This window comes from Salmo trutta, chromosome 7, assembly GCF_901001165.1.
Source record: "Salmo trutta chromosome 7, fSalTru1.1, whole genome shotgun sequence".
In the NCBI taxonomy this organism is placed as follows: domain Eukaryota; kingdom Metazoa; phylum Chordata; class Actinopteri; order Salmoniformes; family Salmonidae; genus Salmo; species Salmo trutta.
In genome coordinates this window covers 39,687,378-39,708,091 of record NC_042963.1, presented here as the reverse complement: position 1 = coordinate 39,708,091, position 20,714 = coordinate 39,687,378, and the positions used below count along the sequence as shown (strand labels likewise).

Here is a 20,714-nt window from a genome sequence, read left to right as displayed (position 1 = left end):
AATGGTTTGTAGATATTCGTGTGGAAGAACTTGACTGGCCTGCACAGAGTCCTGACCTCAACCCCATTGAACACATTTGGGATGAATTGGAATGCTGCGAGCCAGGCCTAATCGCTCAACATCAGTGCCCGACCTCACTAATGCTCTTGTGGCTGAATGGAAGCAAGTCCCAGCAGCAATGTTCCAACATCTAGTGGAAAGCCTTCCCAGAAGAGTGGAGGTTGTTATAGCAGCAAACGGGGGACCAACTCAATATTCATGCCGATGATTTTGGAATGCGATGTTCGACGAGCAGCTGTCCACATACTTTCGGTCATGTAGCATACTTACATAAATTCGGAAAGTATTCAGATCCCTTCACTTTTTCAACATTTTGTTATGTTACAGTCTTATTCTAAAATGGATTAAATACATTTTAAAAACTCAGCAATCTACACACAATACCCCATAATGACAATGCAAAAACAGGTTTTTAGAAATGTTTGCAAATTTATTAAAACTGAAAAACAGAAATGCCTTATTTACATAAGTACTCAGACCCTTTGCTATGAGACTAAATTGAGCTCAGGAGCATACTGTTTCCATTGATCATCCTTGAGATGTTTCAACAACTTGATTGGAGTCCACCTGTGGTAAATTCAATTGATTGGACATGATTTGGAAAGGCACACACCTGTCTATATAAAGTCCCACAGTTGACAGTGCATGTCAGAGCAAAAACCAAGCCATGAGGTTGAAGGAATTGTCCGTAGAGCTCCGAGACAGGTTTGGGTCGAGGTACAGATCTGGGGAAGGGTACCAAAAAAATATCTGCAGCATTGAAGGTTCCCAAGAACACAGTGGCTTCCATTATTCTTAAATCGAAGAAATTTGGAACCACCAAGACACTTCCTAGAGCTGGCCGCCCAGCCAAACTAAGCAATCGGGGGAGAAGGGCCTTGGTCAGGGAGGTGACCAAGAACCAGATGGTCACTCTGACAGAGCTCCAGAGTTCCTCTGTGGAGATTGGAGAACCTTCCAAAAGGACAACCATCTCTGCAGCACTCCACCAATCAGAACTTTATGGTAGAGTGGCCAGACGGAAGCCACTCCTCGGTAAAAGGCACATGACAGCCCGCGAATGGTTTGCCAAAAGGCACCTAAAGGACTCTCAGACCATGAGAAACAAGATTCTATGGTCTGATGAAACCAAGATTTAACTCTTTGGCCTGAATGCCAAGTGTCACGTCTGGAGGAAGTCAGGCAACGCTCATCACCTGGCTGATAAAATCCCTACGGTGAAGCATCGTGGTGGCAGCATCATGCTGTGGGGATGTTTTTCAGTGGCAGGGACTGGGAGACTAGTCAGGATTGAAGAGAAAGATGAACAAAGTAAAGTACAGAGAGATCCTTGACGAAAACCTGCTCCAGAGCGCTCAGGACCTCAGACTGGGGCGAAGGTTCACCTTCCAACAGGACAATGACCCTAAGCACACAGCCAAGACAACGCAGGAGTGGCTTTGGGACAAGTCGCTGAATGTCCTTGAGTGGCCCAGCCAGAGCCCAGACTTGAATCCAATCAAACATCTCTGAAGAGACCTGAAAATAGCTGTGCAGCGACGCTCCCCATCCAACCTGACAGAGTTTGAGAGGATCTGCAGAGAAGAATGGGAGAACTAGCCAATTTTTTAAAATATTTTTTATTTAACTAGAACAAATTCTTATTTACAATGACAGCCTACCGGAGAACAGTGGGTTAACTATCTTGTTCAAGGGCAGAACAACAGATTTTTACCTTGTCAGGTCAGGGATTCAATCCAGCAACCTTTCGGTTACTAGCCCAACGCTCTAACCACTAGGCTACCTGCCACCCCAAATACAGGTGTGCCAAGCTTGTATCGTCATACCCAAGAAGACTCGAGGCTGTAATCACTGCCAAAGGTGTTTCAACAAAGTACTGAGTAAATGGTCTTATGTAAATGTCATATTTCATAATTGTATTTTTTATACATTTGCAAACATTTCAAAAAAACTGTTTTTGCTTTTTCATCATGGGGTATTGTGTGTAGATTGATGAGGGGAAAAACTATTTAATCAATTTTAGAATAATGCTGTAACGTAATAAAATGTGGAAAAAGTGAAGGGGTCTGAATACGTTCCGAATATATATACACACACACACACTACCGGTCAAAAGCTTTAGAACACCTACTCATTCAAGGGTTTTTCTTTATTTTTACTTTTCTCTACATTGTAGAATAATAGTCAAGACATCAATACTATGAAATAACACACATGGAATCATGTAGTAACCAAAAAAGTGTGATTCTTCAAATAGCCACCCTTTTGCACACTCTTGGCATTCTCTCAACCAGCTTCACCTGAAATGCTTTTTCCAACAGTCTTGAAGGAGTTCCCACATATGCTGAGCACTTGTTGGCTGCTTTTTCTTCACTCTGCGGTCTGAAAATATATTTTAATATTTGTAGATACTTTTTAAGTAAATACCTTCGGCCAACTTGTGCAATAAGTTAGGAGATAAAGCAGTCCACGTTCTTCATTTCACCTGTCACATTATTTTACATTATGAAGCATATTGTAGTTCCCCAGAACAGTTGAGCCAGTAACAATGTTTGTTTGTAAACAGCACAACGTGAGAAAGTGGGAGGAGCAGGTGAGTGCAGCTGTGTATGGACAGGGATCGAGTTTTATATTGAAAGTCAAGTGTTTTTTTTGCTTAAATAGAGTGATCAGCGACGTGCAACTATAGTTTTCCTTCACAGAAAATACATTAATGCAACATATTAGTCAGAAAATAGCTTATGTGCAAAGCTTTTTGGCAACCACTCAAGTAAATAAGCTAAAATTGAAAAAGGTATGTTTTGGAAAAACGATGCATTGCCATCATATTTCTAATGTTTACCATAGAAAGAATGTAGCCAGCTACATTTCCTAATGTTTTGCTTAAGTTAATCTTGCATTTTTCCAAGAAAAGGAGGCTGTAAAAGTACCGGAGAAAAGTAGCTACATGTCAGTCAGAGCATGGTCTGCTGATACAATGCTCTTTTGTGAATTCTCATCTGATTAGAGAAGTGCAACTGAAGCACGAAATTAGTCTGATGCTGAGCAGAAATCACAATAAGAAGTATTTTACATCTGTGTTTACAAAACGCAGCAAGATATTTGTTATGCATTTTATCTCTTTTTCCTTTTTTTCCGCGACCCCTAAGTTTAACTTGCTAGTGAATCTAAGTGAGTGGCTGAATTAATAAGGTGGCACAGCATCATTTTTTAAATATTTATTTTTATTTTACCCTTATTTTACCAGGTAAGTTGACTGTGAACACATTCTCATTTACAGCAACGACCTGGGGAATAGTTACAGGGGAGAGGAGGGGCTTTATGCTAGCCTTCTGCCGGGTTTGGAAGGTCAAAGCCCATTGGATAAGTTATTTGTAGAGCTGCCACTATCTTGATTTCCTTGCGTTTTTTCTCCTCTCCGTTCTCCTCTCCCCTTTTCTCCAAGCAGAGCATGTAGGCCCGTTGCCCTAGAGGCTCCAGACTCCACAGACCATGTATCCTACACATGCTGCTCCAAAGCCAGTACTGTTCTTCCTTCAGACAAGCATGCATAAAAACATTATTCATTTGCACAATGTATCTCGTTCACATTCGCTTGTAAATGTCACCAAAAATGACATTTGGTAGCTCCTACCTATATATGTATAACTTTACGAGCTGGATTGCCTGTCTTTGCAATTCGTTTATTTTCGTTCTTCATTTATTTTAATCTGATAAATGGCATATATAGGCTCTCATTAGCATATTTAGCATATTTGGAGCTAGCAGCCTCCATTGAAATTTGCTATTACTTGTGCTCATTTTGTTAGCATTCTGGTAATAAATGCCCACTGGGCTGTTTAGCGTTTGTTGGCACCTCCTTGTGTACAACACCGGTAATACCGTATATCCCGGTATGAGAGAGGGATGGTATGACGATATGAATATCTGGATACCGCCCAACCCTACTTTCATCATGATTAAAAAAATAGCTATTTCCTGCTACGAAACTGCATGTAGCTACTTCATGCACGATTAGCTATATCATCTTCATAAACAGTTTGACACATTTGTTGACAGCTAGCTATTTTGCTGGCTAGCAAGTCACGTTAGCTAATGGTTTCACACTTACTAGCTAGAGAGCTAGCTTCTAGTGACACATTTACTCACAGAAAAAAAATATTCCCTTATTTTCCACATATTAGCTATCTATCTAGCTAGCCAATCTAGCTAGCTAGTTAGTTAGTTACTGTAACAGTATTAATTTAGGGTGTTAGGTAGCAAGTTGGACAAGCTAGCTCGCTGGCATATCTGATAGCTGGCTAACTCCTTGGTAAACAGGTGTATATCAGGTGTATATCAGTTTACAATATTAAAGCTACATTAATATAATAAATAGGAATGCAAACTTACAGGCTAGCCAACCTGTGTGCTCTTACCTGTACTCAGTCAGACTGTGACTCGTCTGTTGCCGTTGCCTTCTGGTACTTGTAGTTCGTGGTGGAAATATGCTTGTAGTTCTTATTATTGTGTATTTTATATATATATTTTCATGCATATGCTATTAATTACAGAAACATGTATAGAAAGAACTCATGTTCAACTTTTATTTTTTTAAAGTGTATTACTCATGACTACATCTTACAACCCCCCCACAACTCTTATTTCACCAAACACCACCCACCTAAGAAGGAGCAGGATCAAGTTACACTGTCTTTCCTCTGTTTTACTCGGACTAGGATTTGGGGTGGATCAACTGTTCCTAGATCTGTACCCAGGCAGGGAATGTAGGCAATCTACCTGACAGAGCCTTCAGGAACAAAACCGTTTCTTTCCCCAATCTGAGGTCCCCAACCCTGAAGAAAGCATGAGGAGGAGCGCTGCTCTATCAACATGCTCACACTCATAAACTTGTGCTACATGTCATATTTAAAGTGCCTTTGGATGCATTAGTGTGCTGAGTACATCAAGGGGATAGTGTGCCAACCACAGATCATGAAATTAATGTATTTTTTGTCATCTAAAAAATTGCCAGACAAGCACCCTTCAGATTGCATCTGTTGAATAATACGTCTAAGGTAGCCTACCCAGGCAGGTAGTTTCCCAAACCATGCATTTAGTGGATTTTAGACTGTGAACATCACAACCATCAATCTAATTGGAAGGTCAACTTTACATTGCCACATATACTTACCCTATATCTCACTGGTAGGTTAAGTAATATTATAGGGTTTCTAATCCTTTTTACATGCACCTTTTTACATGCACCTTTTATACATGTTTTATTGCCCAAGATGACAGATTCACAGCATAGCGGAATCCTCATAGCGTGTTCATGAAAAATACCTGCTTGTTGTAGATTGGTCTGCCATCACTGTTCAGTTTTGGCTACCAATTGCTCAGACATATGGTTGATGGTGGTTGTTTGCTACACATATCCCCTTGTCTACGGCATCATACCTGGTGAAAGGTGCTTTTATATCCTGATAACAATTCTACTAACTACAGTACTGTACTTTTCATTCGTTAATTTCATTGTCTTTGGTGAGTAATGAGACAGCACGATGAGAAAGTGTTACTGAGATGGGGTGCTGTTGTTGCTCTCAATGTGGTGGCACGTGGCAAGGCAGGCCTATGGCTATGGTGAAATGGTAGGACAGTCAAAAGCAAAGCATTCAGATGCTGTATATTTCATTGTGTACAATGTTTTCTTTATCTACGTATCACTTCACTTATTCTTCAAAACGTTCACAAGAAGAGCTGGGAGTGACTGCAATGTCCAGCTGGGGGTGACTGTAATGTCCCCAAATGAGTCCAGGTTTCAGTTGAAATGCAGTGCTGGTGTAAAGTCGACTGTACTTTGACAGCTCAACAGTTCAGAGTAACTATCACAGTCATTAGGGCACATATAGGGACAAACACTGACATTGAGAGGTGGCAAGGTTGGAACACATTTGTAGATTCATAGCAAGAAGATTGTAACTTGAATGCAAAATGTTGGCAAAAAATTATTATGCATATTCTTGCCTATTAAAGTGAAAGTGTTTCTGAATCTGACATGTATTTTACACAAGAAAATCTATTATATGATATGACTTCCTTATTGGATGGATCAATCAACCTCACATAATAAGTGCACTAGTGGTGTGAGAGGAACCCATTAAAGTTGCCATCTGTAACTTTCATTCCCACTCAAAAGTACTGCCCCTACACTTGTTTGTAAACTAAAGGGGAACTAAAACGAATGGAACCATTTGTTTTTGTTTCACTTCTTGGATAGGTGTGTGCCACTGGGAAAATTAAAGTTACAGATTGCAACTTCTGAGCCCAATCTTCAGTAAGGTAGGTGCATTCTCACTTCGCCTCCTCTGTCCTCTGTGTGGTCAAATGACACTGATTAACTAATTGACCATGTATGTGTGAAGCACACCACAACAACCGACATAGGGCTACAGAGTCTATAGATGATTTACAGTATGTAAAATGTCTTGTAAGTTGAAAGTGTATACATTATTGCATATTCTTTTGCATATATTGCAGTGCAGATTTTTAAACGTATTGCATGGGCTTTCAGTATACTTGGATAGAGGGACAATAAGCATTGATAGTAATGTTTTTATAAACATGTTTTCAGAATTTAACTGTTGGTAAAGCAGTCTTTTACATGGTATGCTTCACTAAAATGTGTGTAAAAAGCATTCCACCTTCCCTTTTCTCTTTCCTAGCTCTTGTAATATGAGCTGCTTCCTCTCCAAGTCAAGGATATGAGCAACAAATGCTGTCTGCATTTCAACAAAGTCTCCTTGCTTCCCATCCTGGACAAATCAAGTGCTGAGAGAGTTACAGCAGATGACAGGGTTGATCAGCACATATTGAACCAGTATCCTCTCTTTTGCTGCATCTTGTTAAATCTTCATCAAAAAATGATAGTTCAGCACCATCGGCACCCTCACTCAGTCCCTTCACCAGAGAAGAGGTGCGTTGTGAGCACAGCACAACTGTGTGGTCACGAGGACAAGGTTTTTTTTCTATAGGCAGACAGTGATTGGCATGGAAGTGGTGAGTACATGTTGCTGTGTTTGGGGACATATTTTGAGGGGGGACGTGTGTGTCTCCTCAGCACTCCCCAGCAGCGATTAGTTCCCCCACGGGTCTCTCAGCCAGTCTGGCCCCCTGGCCTCCAGCCCCATCTTCCTCCATACTGAGTATCTGGTGCATACTTAGAAGCTGGTGGGAAGGGATCCGAGTAAAGACTGCAGGCTGGGCTTCGGGCTCCTCTTGTTCGATCAGGGAATCTGTAGGGTGGCAGTCAGCAAGGGAGGGTGGGTTGGGGCTGGGAGTGGCACCGTTCAGATAGATGCTGGTGGGGACGGTCATTGTAGAGAAGACCGTGTTGGTGGACTCTGGGGTGCAATCTTTCTTTTCTGAAGAGGGAGAGAAAGAAAACAATGGTATTGTACACAGGCCCACAGTTTTTTCCTGACCACATGACCTAACCAGGAACATTTTTAGACCCTAGTTATAGCCTACTTGTTGTCTATAAAGACAAAGTGGTCATGCAGAACTCTGGGTCACCATTGCAAACTCTGGGTCACCATTGCATTAGGTTAAACATTCTGTTAGAGTTGGCTTTTTCTCAGTTCTCTCCTTTCTTTCCATTCTCTAAAATGCCAAAAAGAATCAGGGGAGACAGGAATATATAGAATAAGGTTTGGTTGCCTTGGTGACAGATTCCTCCTGAGATGAGGCATGGCAACCTTACCTGTGATAGAAGCAGAGACATGGACGATGGTGTGTGTGCCCTCAATGAACACAGAGTCCAGGGTGTGGTCAGGGGGCAGAGGCTCTGTGCTGACTGTCTCTACCTTGGTGGGCTTACGGATGGTCAGCATGTATGGGTGGACATCCAGGGTAAAGTTGCGACTGTTCTTTTTCTCCATTGCGCTCATATCTACAGTCGGACATTCAACAGATATGGTAAGGGGGATAGAACACAATAGCAGGATCAAATTGTGCATGAGTTGTACAACTTTATTCACAGTATGTGGCATTCCTGAAGCACTTTTCTATGCAAAAGCAGTTTTAGTCAAATATCCAAAATAGAAAAATATAGCAAAATTCTGAGTAACCACAAAATATATATTAGCCTACTCAACTTTCTATTACCATAATTTCTACAGTAATGTCACTGCTCTCAGTACAGTACCTTTGGCAGAGGGCGGGTACTGTGTGCTCTTGCTTAATGGAGCAATATAGTTCTCTGCCACTGGTTTCCTCCTCACCGGTTTGGGCTTCTCAGTCTTAGTGCTGTTCTCCAAACGTGTCATTGTCAGAGGTTCCTTCACCATGGACAGACATGGACAGTTAGTACAATTATCCCAAGTAGAATTAGATTATTAAAGGGATAGTTCACTTTTGTGAAGTTTTAGCTTATTTTACCAAGGGTTTTTTCCGACTTACTAAGGGTTACCTCTGGTTTTAACAAACTTTAAAATAGTTGGGATGAAACAACACTAGATAATTTGCAAAAAAGCTCAAACTTAAAAAGTGAACGATCCTGTTAGGTTGTATAATGATAGCAGACAGGCGCAGGAATACGAAATAGTTTTTTTTATTTCTCTACCCAAAATAGCGTACATCATGAACATGACGGGGACGAAGCCCAAAACAAACACGTATATATATAACACAGGGCTGTAACCCAAACAAAGAGTGAGGTGTAATCCTCTAATAAATACACGGGACGAGACCAGTAATAACAAGACACTGGACAAGACCCATAATAACAAGACACGGGACGAGACCAGTAATAACAAGACACTGGACAAGACCCATAATAACAAGACACTGGACAAGACCCATAATAACAAGACACTAGACAAGACCCATAATAACAAGACACGGGACGAGACCAGTAATAACAAGACACTGGACGAGACCAGTAATAACAAGACACTGGACGAGACCCGTAATAACAAGACATTGGACAAGACCCATAATAACAAGACACGGGACGAGACCAGTAATAACAAGACACGGGATGAGACCAGTAATAACAAGACACGGGACGAGACCCGTAATAACAAGACACTGGACAAGACCCATAATAACAAGACACGGGACGAGACCAGTAATAACAAGACACGGGATGAGACCAGTAATAACAAGACACGGGACGAGACCCGTAATAACAAGACACTGGACAAGACCCATAATAACAAGACACGGGACGAGACCAGTAATAACAAGACACGGGACGAGACCAGTAATAACAAGACACGGGACGAGACCCGTAATAACAAGACACGGGACGAGACCCGTAATAACAAGACACGGGATGAGACCAGTAATAACAAGACACGGGACGAGACCCGTAATAACAAGACACGGGACGAGACCAGTAATAACAAGACACGGGACAAGACCCATAATAACAAGACACGGGACGAGACCCGTAATAACAAGACACGGGACGAGACCAGTAATAACAAGACACGGGACGAGACCCATAATAACAAGACACGGGACGAGACCAGTAATAACAAGACACGGGACGAGACCAGTAATAACAAGACACGGGACGAGACCAGTAATAACAAGACACTGGACGAGACCCGTAATAACAAGACACGGGACGAGACCAGTAATAACAAGACACGGGACGAGACCAGTAATAACAAGACACGGGATGAGACCAGTAATAACAAGACACGGGACGAGACCAGTAATAACAAGACACGGGACGAGACCAGTAATAACAAGACACGGGACGAGACCAGTAATAACAAGTGCACATTAACACAGTAACATGCAAGCCGACACAACAGAGCACAGGTACTCACAAGACCAACGGACATGGAACAATAATCAACAGGGACAATGGGGAACAGAGGGCACATATATACACAAACTAAGGGGGAATCCATGACAGATCCCTTAAAACCGAGTAGGTTCTCTTCCTTTAGAGAGTTTGGTACCATCTCTTGGTGAGGGCCTCATTTCTCTAAGGGCCTTTTCAATCGGAAACATCATGTCAAGTCTTCTCAATAAATGCTGATACGAATATCTCAGATATTGTTCTAGTACACTGAACAAACCCACTCTACAGTAAGTGGTGCTGTAACATGTGCGCTGGAAGTTGGAAAGCAAGTTCAGGGAGCGCATAATTTAATAAACAAATGAACAAAACACGAACAACAGACAGGAAACTGAAACAGAAACAATAACACCTGGGGAAGGAACCAAAGGGAGTGACATATATAGGGAAGGTAATCAGGGAAGTGATGGAGTCCAGGTGAGTCTGATGACACTCAGGTGCGTGTAACGATGGTGACAGGTGTACGCCATAACGAGCAGCCTGGTGACCTAGAGGCCGGAGAGGGAGCACACGTGACAGGTGCTTTGGTTGTTCAGCACAGTGGGTGAAGACTATTTTATTGCATATTAATTTAGATGAATATCCTAAGGCATTAATCGGAAGGAAATCCACAGGTTGGTTTCTTAGTGTGAGAAGATGAATCAATATCAGTTCATTTGGGTTGGAAATCAGGAATATCCTTTTTTTATTGGTGGTAATTAGTCATAACAACAATAGACTTAGCCTACTATGTGTAATTCAGCTTTAGACAAACAGATCGCATTTCCAGCCCATGATAATTGGCCAGAATATGCAGACCTGTGATTACCCTCTTTTAGAATCAGAGAGTGAAATACTTAGTCTCGTCTCTAACATGTAGGCTCAGCATTCACAAACAGTCCCATTACAAGTCAGAAGGTTGAACAAACTTCATTTCAACTGACTTTACCTCTTGTCCGCTGAGTTTTTCCCTATGTCGGAGGTAATCTGAGACAAAATATCCACAGGGAAGTGTTATCAACCCGACCTTCAGTACACTGGTCTGTATATCATTTTTTTGTATGCGACAAACATTTGCACAATATGGCCAAGTCTAACCGAACCACAGAGTGAATGTTGTCCCACACAATCAGCTGTCAAATTTCACAAACGCTTCCATCTGATTGCGAGGAAACGTGGTTCGATTGACTATGTTCGGTACATTTGGCTATTGTTTACATGTTGCACATCGTGCAAAATGCATCAGGAGATTGAAAATGCAAGTGACAGAACCACAAACAGTCAGGTAAACAACACTTTCTTGTGGATATCCTATCTCCACCTCCTACCATCAAAAGCACCAACAGCACGGACAACCGCTAAAGTAAGTGGAAATATCATTTTATTCAACATTCTGACTTGTAGACTTGCGTATTTTTTAGGCAGACTTCTTTCAGACTGAATATCCATGGGGTAACCATGGTAACAGTCTGATGTTTAGGCAAACCTGTGGCAGGCAGCATTTAGGCCACCTATGCATGGGGACCTACCTTAAAAGGCTGGGGGAGGGGGTTGGAGCTGGGGATCCACTTCATCTTCTTGCGTGGTCGTTTGATGACCAGCGGCTCCCCTCCCAGCTCCCCCACTCCCAAGAGAGAGGGGTCCATGTTTGGGTCTAGGGTCTGGATGCCTGAGTCCCTCACAGAGGGTGTAGCGTCATGGTTAGACTGGGCCAGGGCGGCCAGCAGCTGCCTCACCACATTGTCATACATGAGGTCGCTCTCATTGGTGATGAAGTCAAGGCGGTTGAGTGACTTGATGTGGTCGCGGTTCTCGTTACAGAACATGGCCAAGATGTTGATGTCACAGAACTGAGACTTCTGCCAGCGCCGCCGCGTCTTGATGCCCACCTTGTGCAGTTTGTCGAACACGAAGTTGGACTTCCGCACCACGAACAGGTGCAGTAGGTTGACCAGGATGACAAGGTTCATGGTGCTCAGCAGGGCGATGTCTACGGCGGCCATAATGCGCTGCAGCTGCACGGCTGGCAGTTTGCAGTTGACGCTGAGCCTCAGCTCAGGGATGCTGCTGGAGTCTGGAGGCTCCCCCAGGGCACAGCTGAACTCATTCTGGCGCTGGCGGTGCCAGTAGGCGCTCAGGTAGGTGATGGGGATGGAGCTGAGGCACATGATGGCCAGGTGGCGCGCAAGGTACAGCTTGGCCAGGAAGTTGCTCTGGCCTCGCCTCTCCAGGTACTTCTCAAACAGGTTCTGCTCGGGGCTTTTCTCCTTCTCCGCGTTCTCGATGATCTCTCGTCTCTCTTTCTCCGTGATGCCTGGTCCTTTGGACTGGATCTGCTTCTCGATCTTAGGGGCCCGGCCCTCGGCAGCCCGGTGGTAGCAGTTGTCTATCTCGTGAAGCAGGAAGTTGAGCTCGGAGGTAAGTCTTGTGGAGGCCATGAACTCCCAGCCCAAAGCAGGGATGTACATGATGCCGGCGAAGGCCAGCAGGGCGTAGGGTAGGAACTTGTGCTCAAACAGCGAAGGTCGAAGGTCAGGCTCCACCCCGGGAACAGTGTCACGCAGCTCTGTCCAGCAGTAGCCTCGTGCGTACAGGGCCTGGTCACGGGTGAAGTTGTGAGGTGTGTAGCAGTAGATCGACTCCTCTGAGAGGGGAAAAGAAGGAGAGAGTTGGCCTCATAATCTGACATTACAACATGACTGAGGGTAATGGATGTTTGTAATCTATTTACAGTAAGTGAATCAAATGAATAAAAAATGAGTTGTCAAACTTTCCTCTAACAGCCAGTCCTTGATATAATGTTGATTTTATAGATGTTTCCTATGTGGGGGAAATGCCATTGATTAATTTCATCCATTTGTGTCAGACTTCTCAGATTTCATTACTCTCTGGAAGTGCTGATTCATGGTATAAAACCATCTGCAGAGGAGACTGAGAAGGAGGCAGCACTTCAAGCCACACTTGTATTCCATCCATTCTTTCCCTGTTACGCTTGAGTATGGTAGCAGCAAGGCCATTCGACGGCCGACTGACAAGGTCTGGTAGGTTCAGGGTGCATCTGGCCCTGAGGTGCACTTCTGACTTTCATTTAATGATTGTTGAACTGAGCATGAGAACATTACACACTGACTGCAAAGTGCTGAGCCAGGTGTCTGAGGCCTGGGGTGGGTACGGTGTCTGGGAAAGGGCTGTTTTTCAGGCTTGAGAAAGTTTGTGATTGCTCTTCAAATTTGCACACGTTCATATTTGGCCTGTAGGCTCCTTCATTTGGTATTGTATTTTGCCTGAGATTTAAATCCAACATAATTTGTTCAATTTAAGTAGCAACCAATGACATCAATACAATAGGTATTGTACATAAATGAAATATAGTCCACATTGCACTGCTGTCTTCGGTTGTTGCCATGGCACTTGAGGTTTGTGGGGCCTATCAAATGGGTCCCGTTGGCAACCCATGTTTTGAAGAGGAGCAGTGCAGAGAATGCAGAGATGGGCTCCCACCCAATCCCATCCTCTGTCGGACCAGTACTTCCCGCCCGGTACTAAGAGAAATGCTCAGTCACAGCTGGTTGGTGCTGCTATGCAGACAGCCTGACTCAGCATTGAGCTTTCCTTTCTCTCCTCTCCTCTCTGTTCACTACAGTAGCCCAGTCTAATCTCTGAACTGATCTCTCACACCAAAAACCAAAATCACTGCATACTTAACCCTACATTTCCCAGATCTATCATTCTGATAAAAAACATGATATGGTGCATTTCGTCTGAGGATTTGCGAGTGTTTTACCCAAAAGGTTCAGACTTTTCTGTTTCCATCGACACGTGCCGGCACCCGTGTCTCACTGGGCCATGGCTCCAGCGGGCCTGCTCAGACTTAGAGCCAAGGCAAGGCCCTAGGCACTTTTAAGGTTTAATTTACATAACAATGGCTAACTGTGAACTTTAACACCTTCTTACAAACCAACAGTCATGATTTTTTACATTTATTTACCTTTATTTAACTAGGCAAGTCAGTTAAGAATACATTCTTATTTCCAATGACAGCCTAGAAAAAGGCCTCCTGCCTCCATGTTGTGTTGCTACCATGCTGTGTTGTCACGTGTTGCTGCCATGCTATGTTGTCTTAGGTCTCTCTTTATGTAGTGTTGTGGTATCTCTCTTGTCGTGATGAGTGTTTTGTCTTTTTTTTTCAGCCCTTGGGACGGGATTAAAACGCGCATCACACATCACGACAAGAGAGAGACCACAACACTACATAAATAGAGACCTTAGACGACAACACAGCATGGCAGCAACACAACATGAAATGATGCAGAGGTTGTTGATTCAGCTCACCACAAATCTTTAGTGTCATACTCCTGATGGAAACACGATAACTTTAGAGCTCACATTAACATAAAACACTGGTGACAACCTGGTGTGGGGGTAAGACTCTCTGGAAAAGCACCAATAGAGCACAACTAAACTCTTCAGGATAATGTCCTCCTACTGTTAGACATTATGAATGCCAATGTTGTTGGGGCATGGTCTGTGAGAGAAACCTTTGTTGTTGTTTTTTAAATATACCAATGCCATAGTATGAATAACATAAAGCTACTACAGCTGTCTACTAGTATCTGTGTTCTGGTTCAGTGTAAAGTGAGAGACTGATGTGATGTGAGTTAACAACAACACGTTAGGACATCCAGTTCCCTTCCCAACCGGCTGTGTGTGTTTGGTGTTTACAGCAGCAGCATGGCACTGTCACAGGCCTCGCTAGTGGCCGTCTGCCAGACCTGGATTCAAATACTATTCAGAATATTTTCAATATTTTCAGTGTTTGCTCTAGTCTGCCTGGAATGCCAAAAGGGGCGGTGTTTGCACTTTTGCAACTATTCTACTGGTTCAATTGCCCCAGACAAGCACAAATAAAGTATATTATTTCAAATAATAGTTAAAGCCAGGTCTGCCGTCTTGCTGACCCACTGACCTGCAAAGTTCCTTGTGAAGACAAGAGTGACGAGCAGGATGGGTATGATGACGGTGCCGATGGTGACGACGCGGTCAAATGGTAGCTCCAGTTTAAGCTGGACCATAAGGCCGGCCAGCATTCCTCCCTTCTCATCCTGGGAAGAGCCAGGCAGGATCAGCTCCTTTAGCTTCTCTCCCGCCAGCAGAGCCGTGGCCATGTCTAAGTTCTGCTCGAGGATGTTCTGCATCCGGCCTGAGAAGACAACGGCCACCCCCTCCTCCTAGATACCTCCACCCACTCACACACACTGGGCTACTTCCACACACACACAGGACTGGCTGTCTCCAGGCCAGACCTGGTTATGTGGTTATGTAAAGTCAGTAATGGCTGGGTCTTGATGTGATGGACAGTCTCTTGGGTGTATTGGGATCTTCACTGACTAAGTGGGACCTCCCTCCTCCTAGCTACGTCCACTCACACTGTTACACACCAACTCACACAGGACTGGCGGTCTCAATGCCAGAGCTGGTCATGTGGTGCGACTGGGTTTTGATGGACAGTCTTGGATATGTTCACTGACGGTGAGTCAGACAGATTGATGCTCTCTGACTGTCTCTTCCCTCACCGAGGAAGGACATTGTGTTCAGTCAGTGGTTTACTGTGGGTTCCAGTTGTGCTGTGTACATTCTGTGCTTTTGTTCTCTCTCACCTTTAACTGGCTTTGGTCCACACACAGTGTGTCAGGTAAAAGGAAGGATAGATGATCTTTCTCTCGGTTCTCAAAGAGTGTGGTCTCCGGTGGATGAGTTTGTATGGATTTATAGTATACCCAGATCAATAGGGATACCTACTCCGATTCCATCTTCCTGCAAAAGACAGATTATCCAACCTGGTCTCAGAGCATTTCGTATTATTCTGTATGTAAATCCGAGACACTCCATTTAGTATGTAATATTAAGTTTTGTATGGTATGTATTTGTATGATATATTGTGATTTACAATTCACACCCATTTCATATGATCTGTTACGAATTACAATTCGTATTAGATGTTATGAATTTGCAAAATGTACAATATATTACGAATTTGTAAAACATTTATGTTACGAATTCTAGCTAGGTGGCTAGGTTGCTAACATTAGCTAGCATGCTAACGTTTGCTAGGCTAGGATTTAGGCTTAAGTTTAGGAGTTAGGTTAAAGGGTTAATGTTAGGGTTAGGGGAAGGGTTAGCTAACATGCTAAGTAGTTGCAAAGTAGCTAAAAAGTGGTAAGTAGTTTAAAAGTTGCTAATTAGCAAAACATTTTAATTTGTCTGTGATTAGATCTGAACTCGCAACCTTTAGGTTGCTAGACATTTGTGTTATACACCCTTCCATCCACCCTAACCAATTATACTACTTAATTTTTTTTGCCTTAACTAACCATCTGTTTTATGTAACCATACCAAATGTAACATATCATACTAAATGGAGTGTCTCAGATTTACAATAAGAATAATACGAAATGCTCTGAGACCAGGTTGGATTGTCAAGAACTAGTCAAGAAACATACTATATCTATACTTGCAAAATGTTGGCCTTTTCTTCTAAAAGAGCGAGCAATAACAAAACACTAGCTCAGTAAACACTGAAAATAAATCCAACAGTTTAGTTCAAGTAAATCATCTGGTTGAAATTATCTCTCTAACAACACCATACTCAGGTACACCACTCAGGTACACCATCTCAAAAGGTACTTTATGCAGTGTTCTGCATCACCGTATGCAGATAAATTCCTGTTGTACCCACTCCCCGCTAAGCATTTACAGACTGCAATGTCTTTTGGATGTATTTTTTTTTAGTACTGTCTGGATCTGTCTTTTTTTGATGCAGTCCAGACTGAACCAAACATAGACATCCATGTTTGGTTCAGATTTTGTCCGGTCTGGACCGGCCTTGATTTCAATGTCCACAGACGTCCGGATCGGCCTATATTTGACCCAAACATAAACGTCTATAATTGGTTCAGATTTGGTCAGATTCAATCATAGATATCTATGTTTGACAAGTTTGGACAGCACGGTACAGTACAATAGAGCACAGCAGAGTACAGTGCACAGTAAATAAACATACAGTAGAGCACAGAGTACAGTAAGGAAAAGTAAAGTGTACTGTATTATACCCTACTTTACTCTAATGTACTCTACTGAACTAAACTGTACTGTACCATACTCTACTGTAGTCTACTCTACTGAAAAACTCCGCTATCCTATACCGTACTGTAGCGCACTGTACTCTACTGTGCTCTACTGTACTAAACTGTGTCGTACTGTACTGTGATGTTAAACTTGTGAAACATAGCTTAGAGGTCTACGATTTGTTCAGATCAAATATGTACTTGTTTGGGAGAGGAGCTCATTAGAATAATACCCAGCATGCTTTTCAAGTGTTTTTTTAACATTTACATTTTGGTAATTCAGCAGACACAGAGCTAACTAAGGTAGATAAACAAAAACATATCACAGTCAAAGCAAGATTTATTTTGTTTTTACTGCTACTAAGAATGCTATTGTAGTTGAAGTGGTCTGTTGGTTTATTCTGTAGGTTGGAATGCTTTGAAAAGCTAGCATAAATGTATGTGACAGATGGGAGCAATAATCCATATTCTGTCACAATCTTCAGTTGGTTCCTGTTTCCTACAGTATATTAAGAGGCTTGAAAGAATGTATTTGCAGAAATTTGGACATAGAATCAATGACTGAAAAAGACGGATTTTCAATGTCTGTAAATCTTTTTGACATCCGGAAAATACGTATTTTCACCTTTCATTCAGCACCTAAAATGCACCTGATTTCAACGTCCAGAAAATACATATTTTCGATGTCTGGAAATTATGTATTTTCGACGTCCGTAAAATATTGTTTTTTACATCCGGAAAATACTTATTTTCAACTTTCATTCGGCACCTAAAATGCCCCTGATTTCAACGTCAGAAAAAGACGTCTAAAAGACATATTCTCTGTGTAATTTTGCTTACTGGGTCAGTATTAGCAGTGGGGGCTCAGTTTCCAGTGAGTGTGTCAGTGTGGTCACATCTGTGGGGGATATTTGCCTTTGATTACACAAGGACTGTGAAGGGCGAAGTCACCCGCTCTGATGAGAATGATGACCTTGAAAAGCCTTTAAAAAACTTTTATGCACCACTGAGTACAAGGACATGCCTTTTTTTCCCAAACATGGTACCAAAAAAGGATTTGATTCCTGGCTGAGTCAATGGATATTATTTGATTCCGATTCATATCAGTGATGTAATCATTAGTCATATGACATTATGCTCATGTTCTGTTCATTCAGCGTTACAGTGAAACCATTTCCCATGGAGCAGTGAGACATCATTATCTTTAATGAACACTGTCAAACCTGGGGATTTTGAATGTCAGAATCCAGGACACCTGTCAGGGGGATGCTGCTTTATGGTGTGTATGTGTGTGTGTGTGTGTGTGTGTGTGTGTGTGTGTGTGTGTGTGTGTCTCATTGCCACTGCTGCACTCTGCAAGTGAGGAGGGGGTTGCTGCTGCATGCACACTCCAGGAAGGTTACGTGAATGTCCTTCGAGAGGAGTGTGATCACATTGTCCCCGCTCACCCCACCACACACACCCCTCCCATCTTTCTTTCTCTCCATCTTATGCTCTCTCTCCCTCTCTTTCCATCTCTTTTTCTCTCCATCTCTTTCTCGCTTCTTCTCATTCTCTCTCAATCTGGCATAAATATCCATAGTCCTTGAACCACACAGAAGCAGGCCCATACAGTCTGCAGGTAGAGTGGATTACATTGTGCAGGGATAGAGGGACGGAAATCCTGCCTACCAACTGAACTGTTAGCATCATGACCTACTCAATAAATTGCCCCTGGCAAAGACCAATCATTCATATTATTTTTGAGCGCATTAGGCTCCTTTATGATGACAAATGGAGTGTATCTGAGCATAACGTGATGTGACATATAGAATAGGCTGAAGTTCATCTGCAGTAAAATGATCTTGAATAAATAAATCATTGTGAGATAAAATATAAACTTGTCAAGCCACCAGTCGTGAAACATTAGTCATAGGTAGTGAATACTGACCATATGTGAATAGATAACGGTGTAGGGTGAAGTTTCCCCTAGATGCTGTTCTTGGGTAAGTTTTGCATTTTCCCCACTAATGGTTAAGGATAGGATTGGAGGATGGGAAGCTGGTCCCAGATCTGTACCTACGGGACACATCATCGACCACGCCTGGAGCAATCGATAACACCCTCTCCTACTCTGAAGATCTTTGAGGGATCCTTGGATCAGACAATGAGAAAGCCCTGAGACATACTGTAGGTGAAAGGGCCTGTTCAATTAATTTACATTTCAGGCTACTTGATTCTGGGAAAGGCCCTTCTGTGTAGCACATGTATTATTTGTGTTCCTTCATTATTGAACATGCTTTACTTGGGCATGAAAATGTCTTTAACATAAAACAATATCGTAATATTTATGACCTGATGATTCTTGTAATTGTCTGTCCAACAGTTACAAAAATCTGGTTTACAACCTACAGTTGCCAATTTTAAATCGATTTTGTCTTGTAGGAGCCAATATCTCATTTCAGAAACTCAGCTTCTGGCAGTGGTGAGCCCATGGCACCAGTCCAACAACAGATTACGCCCCACAGTTGGACCTGCTACACGTGTTTAAAGGGGATGCCCACATTCAGTTGCCAGTACTAGAGTATGCCACGTTTGGTTAAGGCTGTCCCTGTTACATAGATAGACACTCTTGGTGTAATCAGACTCACTTTTGCTGAAGAGGTGAACACAATTCACTGTAGGCTACATGTTTAAAGGATTGTGAGTGGAACTGTGTGATGTTTCAAGTACTCTCACCGGTCCTCCTCATTAGTGAGCATCCATTCCAAGTGTGATCATGAGTTTATAGATTGGACTCCGTCCAAAAACTTCCAAACTAGCTAATCCTGTTGTAAAGTGAGCATGGCAAATAGTGGAATTTCACCTCAAGAATGCACTGTCCCCGATATAACGCCTATTCACTCTGCCTTTTTCAAGTGCACAAATGACAGGTTAAGCAAAATTAAAAATACTGTTAAACGTGCAAACAATAACTTTAGGCTACTGTTACACCAAATGCAAGTCCATTGCTAAACAAAATGCTACAATAACAAAGCAACAAATCTATTGTGGTTATGCTACATACAGGCTATCATATGATAGAGTTTCCTCTACTAATCTTGTGAAATTGTCCAAGAGTCATTCTCAAACATGCCGCACTGTTGGTTGTCTAGTCATCCACATGCTATTGGCTACTTACATCACAGGAGCGGTGCACAAAACAAAACACTCGCTTCAAGTCAACTAATCTACACGCCAATTCAGCACTTGGACAGGTGGACAGCTCCCGAAATGTAGACGGGGTGCTGAAAATCTAAGTGTATTAGTCTAAAACGGGTTTAGTAAGGACTCTTATTAGACTTTCAGCTCTTTGAGACTCAATACGCTACATGTATTAGCCGCAGTCCACCTGTCCATATCAGTGACAGGCACAGAAAATTCACAATCCATCCATAAGGAAAATAGATCAAGCCCGAGAATCCACTGTGGGTTCAAATTCACCCATTTAACACAAGGAGGAAATATAATGTACTCACAGGTCTTGTGCATCCTCGGCGTGCTAAGAGTTACTGCAGTGCGGGCGAGCCGCTACAGCGTGTATCCGGGCACACCGGTTTGTTCCGCCTTTACCCCTCCTCAGTCCTCACCCTCCCTTCCCGGTTTTGTCTCTCTCCTCTCACCAGAACCAAAGATGAGATAGGTAACGCATTAGGATTCAACAAATCATTACTTCC

At 42.7% G+C, this 20,714-nt stretch overlaps 1 protein-coding gene and 1 long non-coding RNA gene across 2 annotated transcripts in view; one reads left to right on the top strand and one right to left on the bottom strand.

Annotated features, from left to right (window-relative positions):
* LOC115197395 (uncharacterized) overlaps positions 1-14,502 on the top strand; it is a 16,303-nt gene extending 1,801 nt beyond the window's left edge. Inside the window, exon 2 of the long non-coding RNA XR_003879013.1 lies at positions 14,086-14,502. This is a non-coding gene — a long non-coding RNA (uncharacterized LOC115197395). The remainder of the gene's footprint in view (positions 1-14,085) is intronic.
* On the bottom strand, positions 4,624-20,604 carry LOC115197394 (pannexin-2). Its single transcript, XM_029758844.1, has 6 exons — positions 20,517-20,604; positions 14,862-15,709; positions 11,425-12,539; positions 8,246-8,378; positions 7,802-7,990; positions 4,624-7,463 (listed from the first exon to the last, which is right to left on the bottom strand). The coding sequence occupies exons 2-6, from the start codon at positions 15,088-15,090 to the stop codon at positions 7,156-7,158; spliced, it is 1,974 nt and encodes a 657-aa protein (XP_029614704.1). The 5' UTR covers positions 15,091-15,709; positions 20,517-20,604; the 3' UTR covers positions 4,624-7,155.
* Between the last annotated feature and the right edge of the window lie 110 nt (positions 20,605-20,714).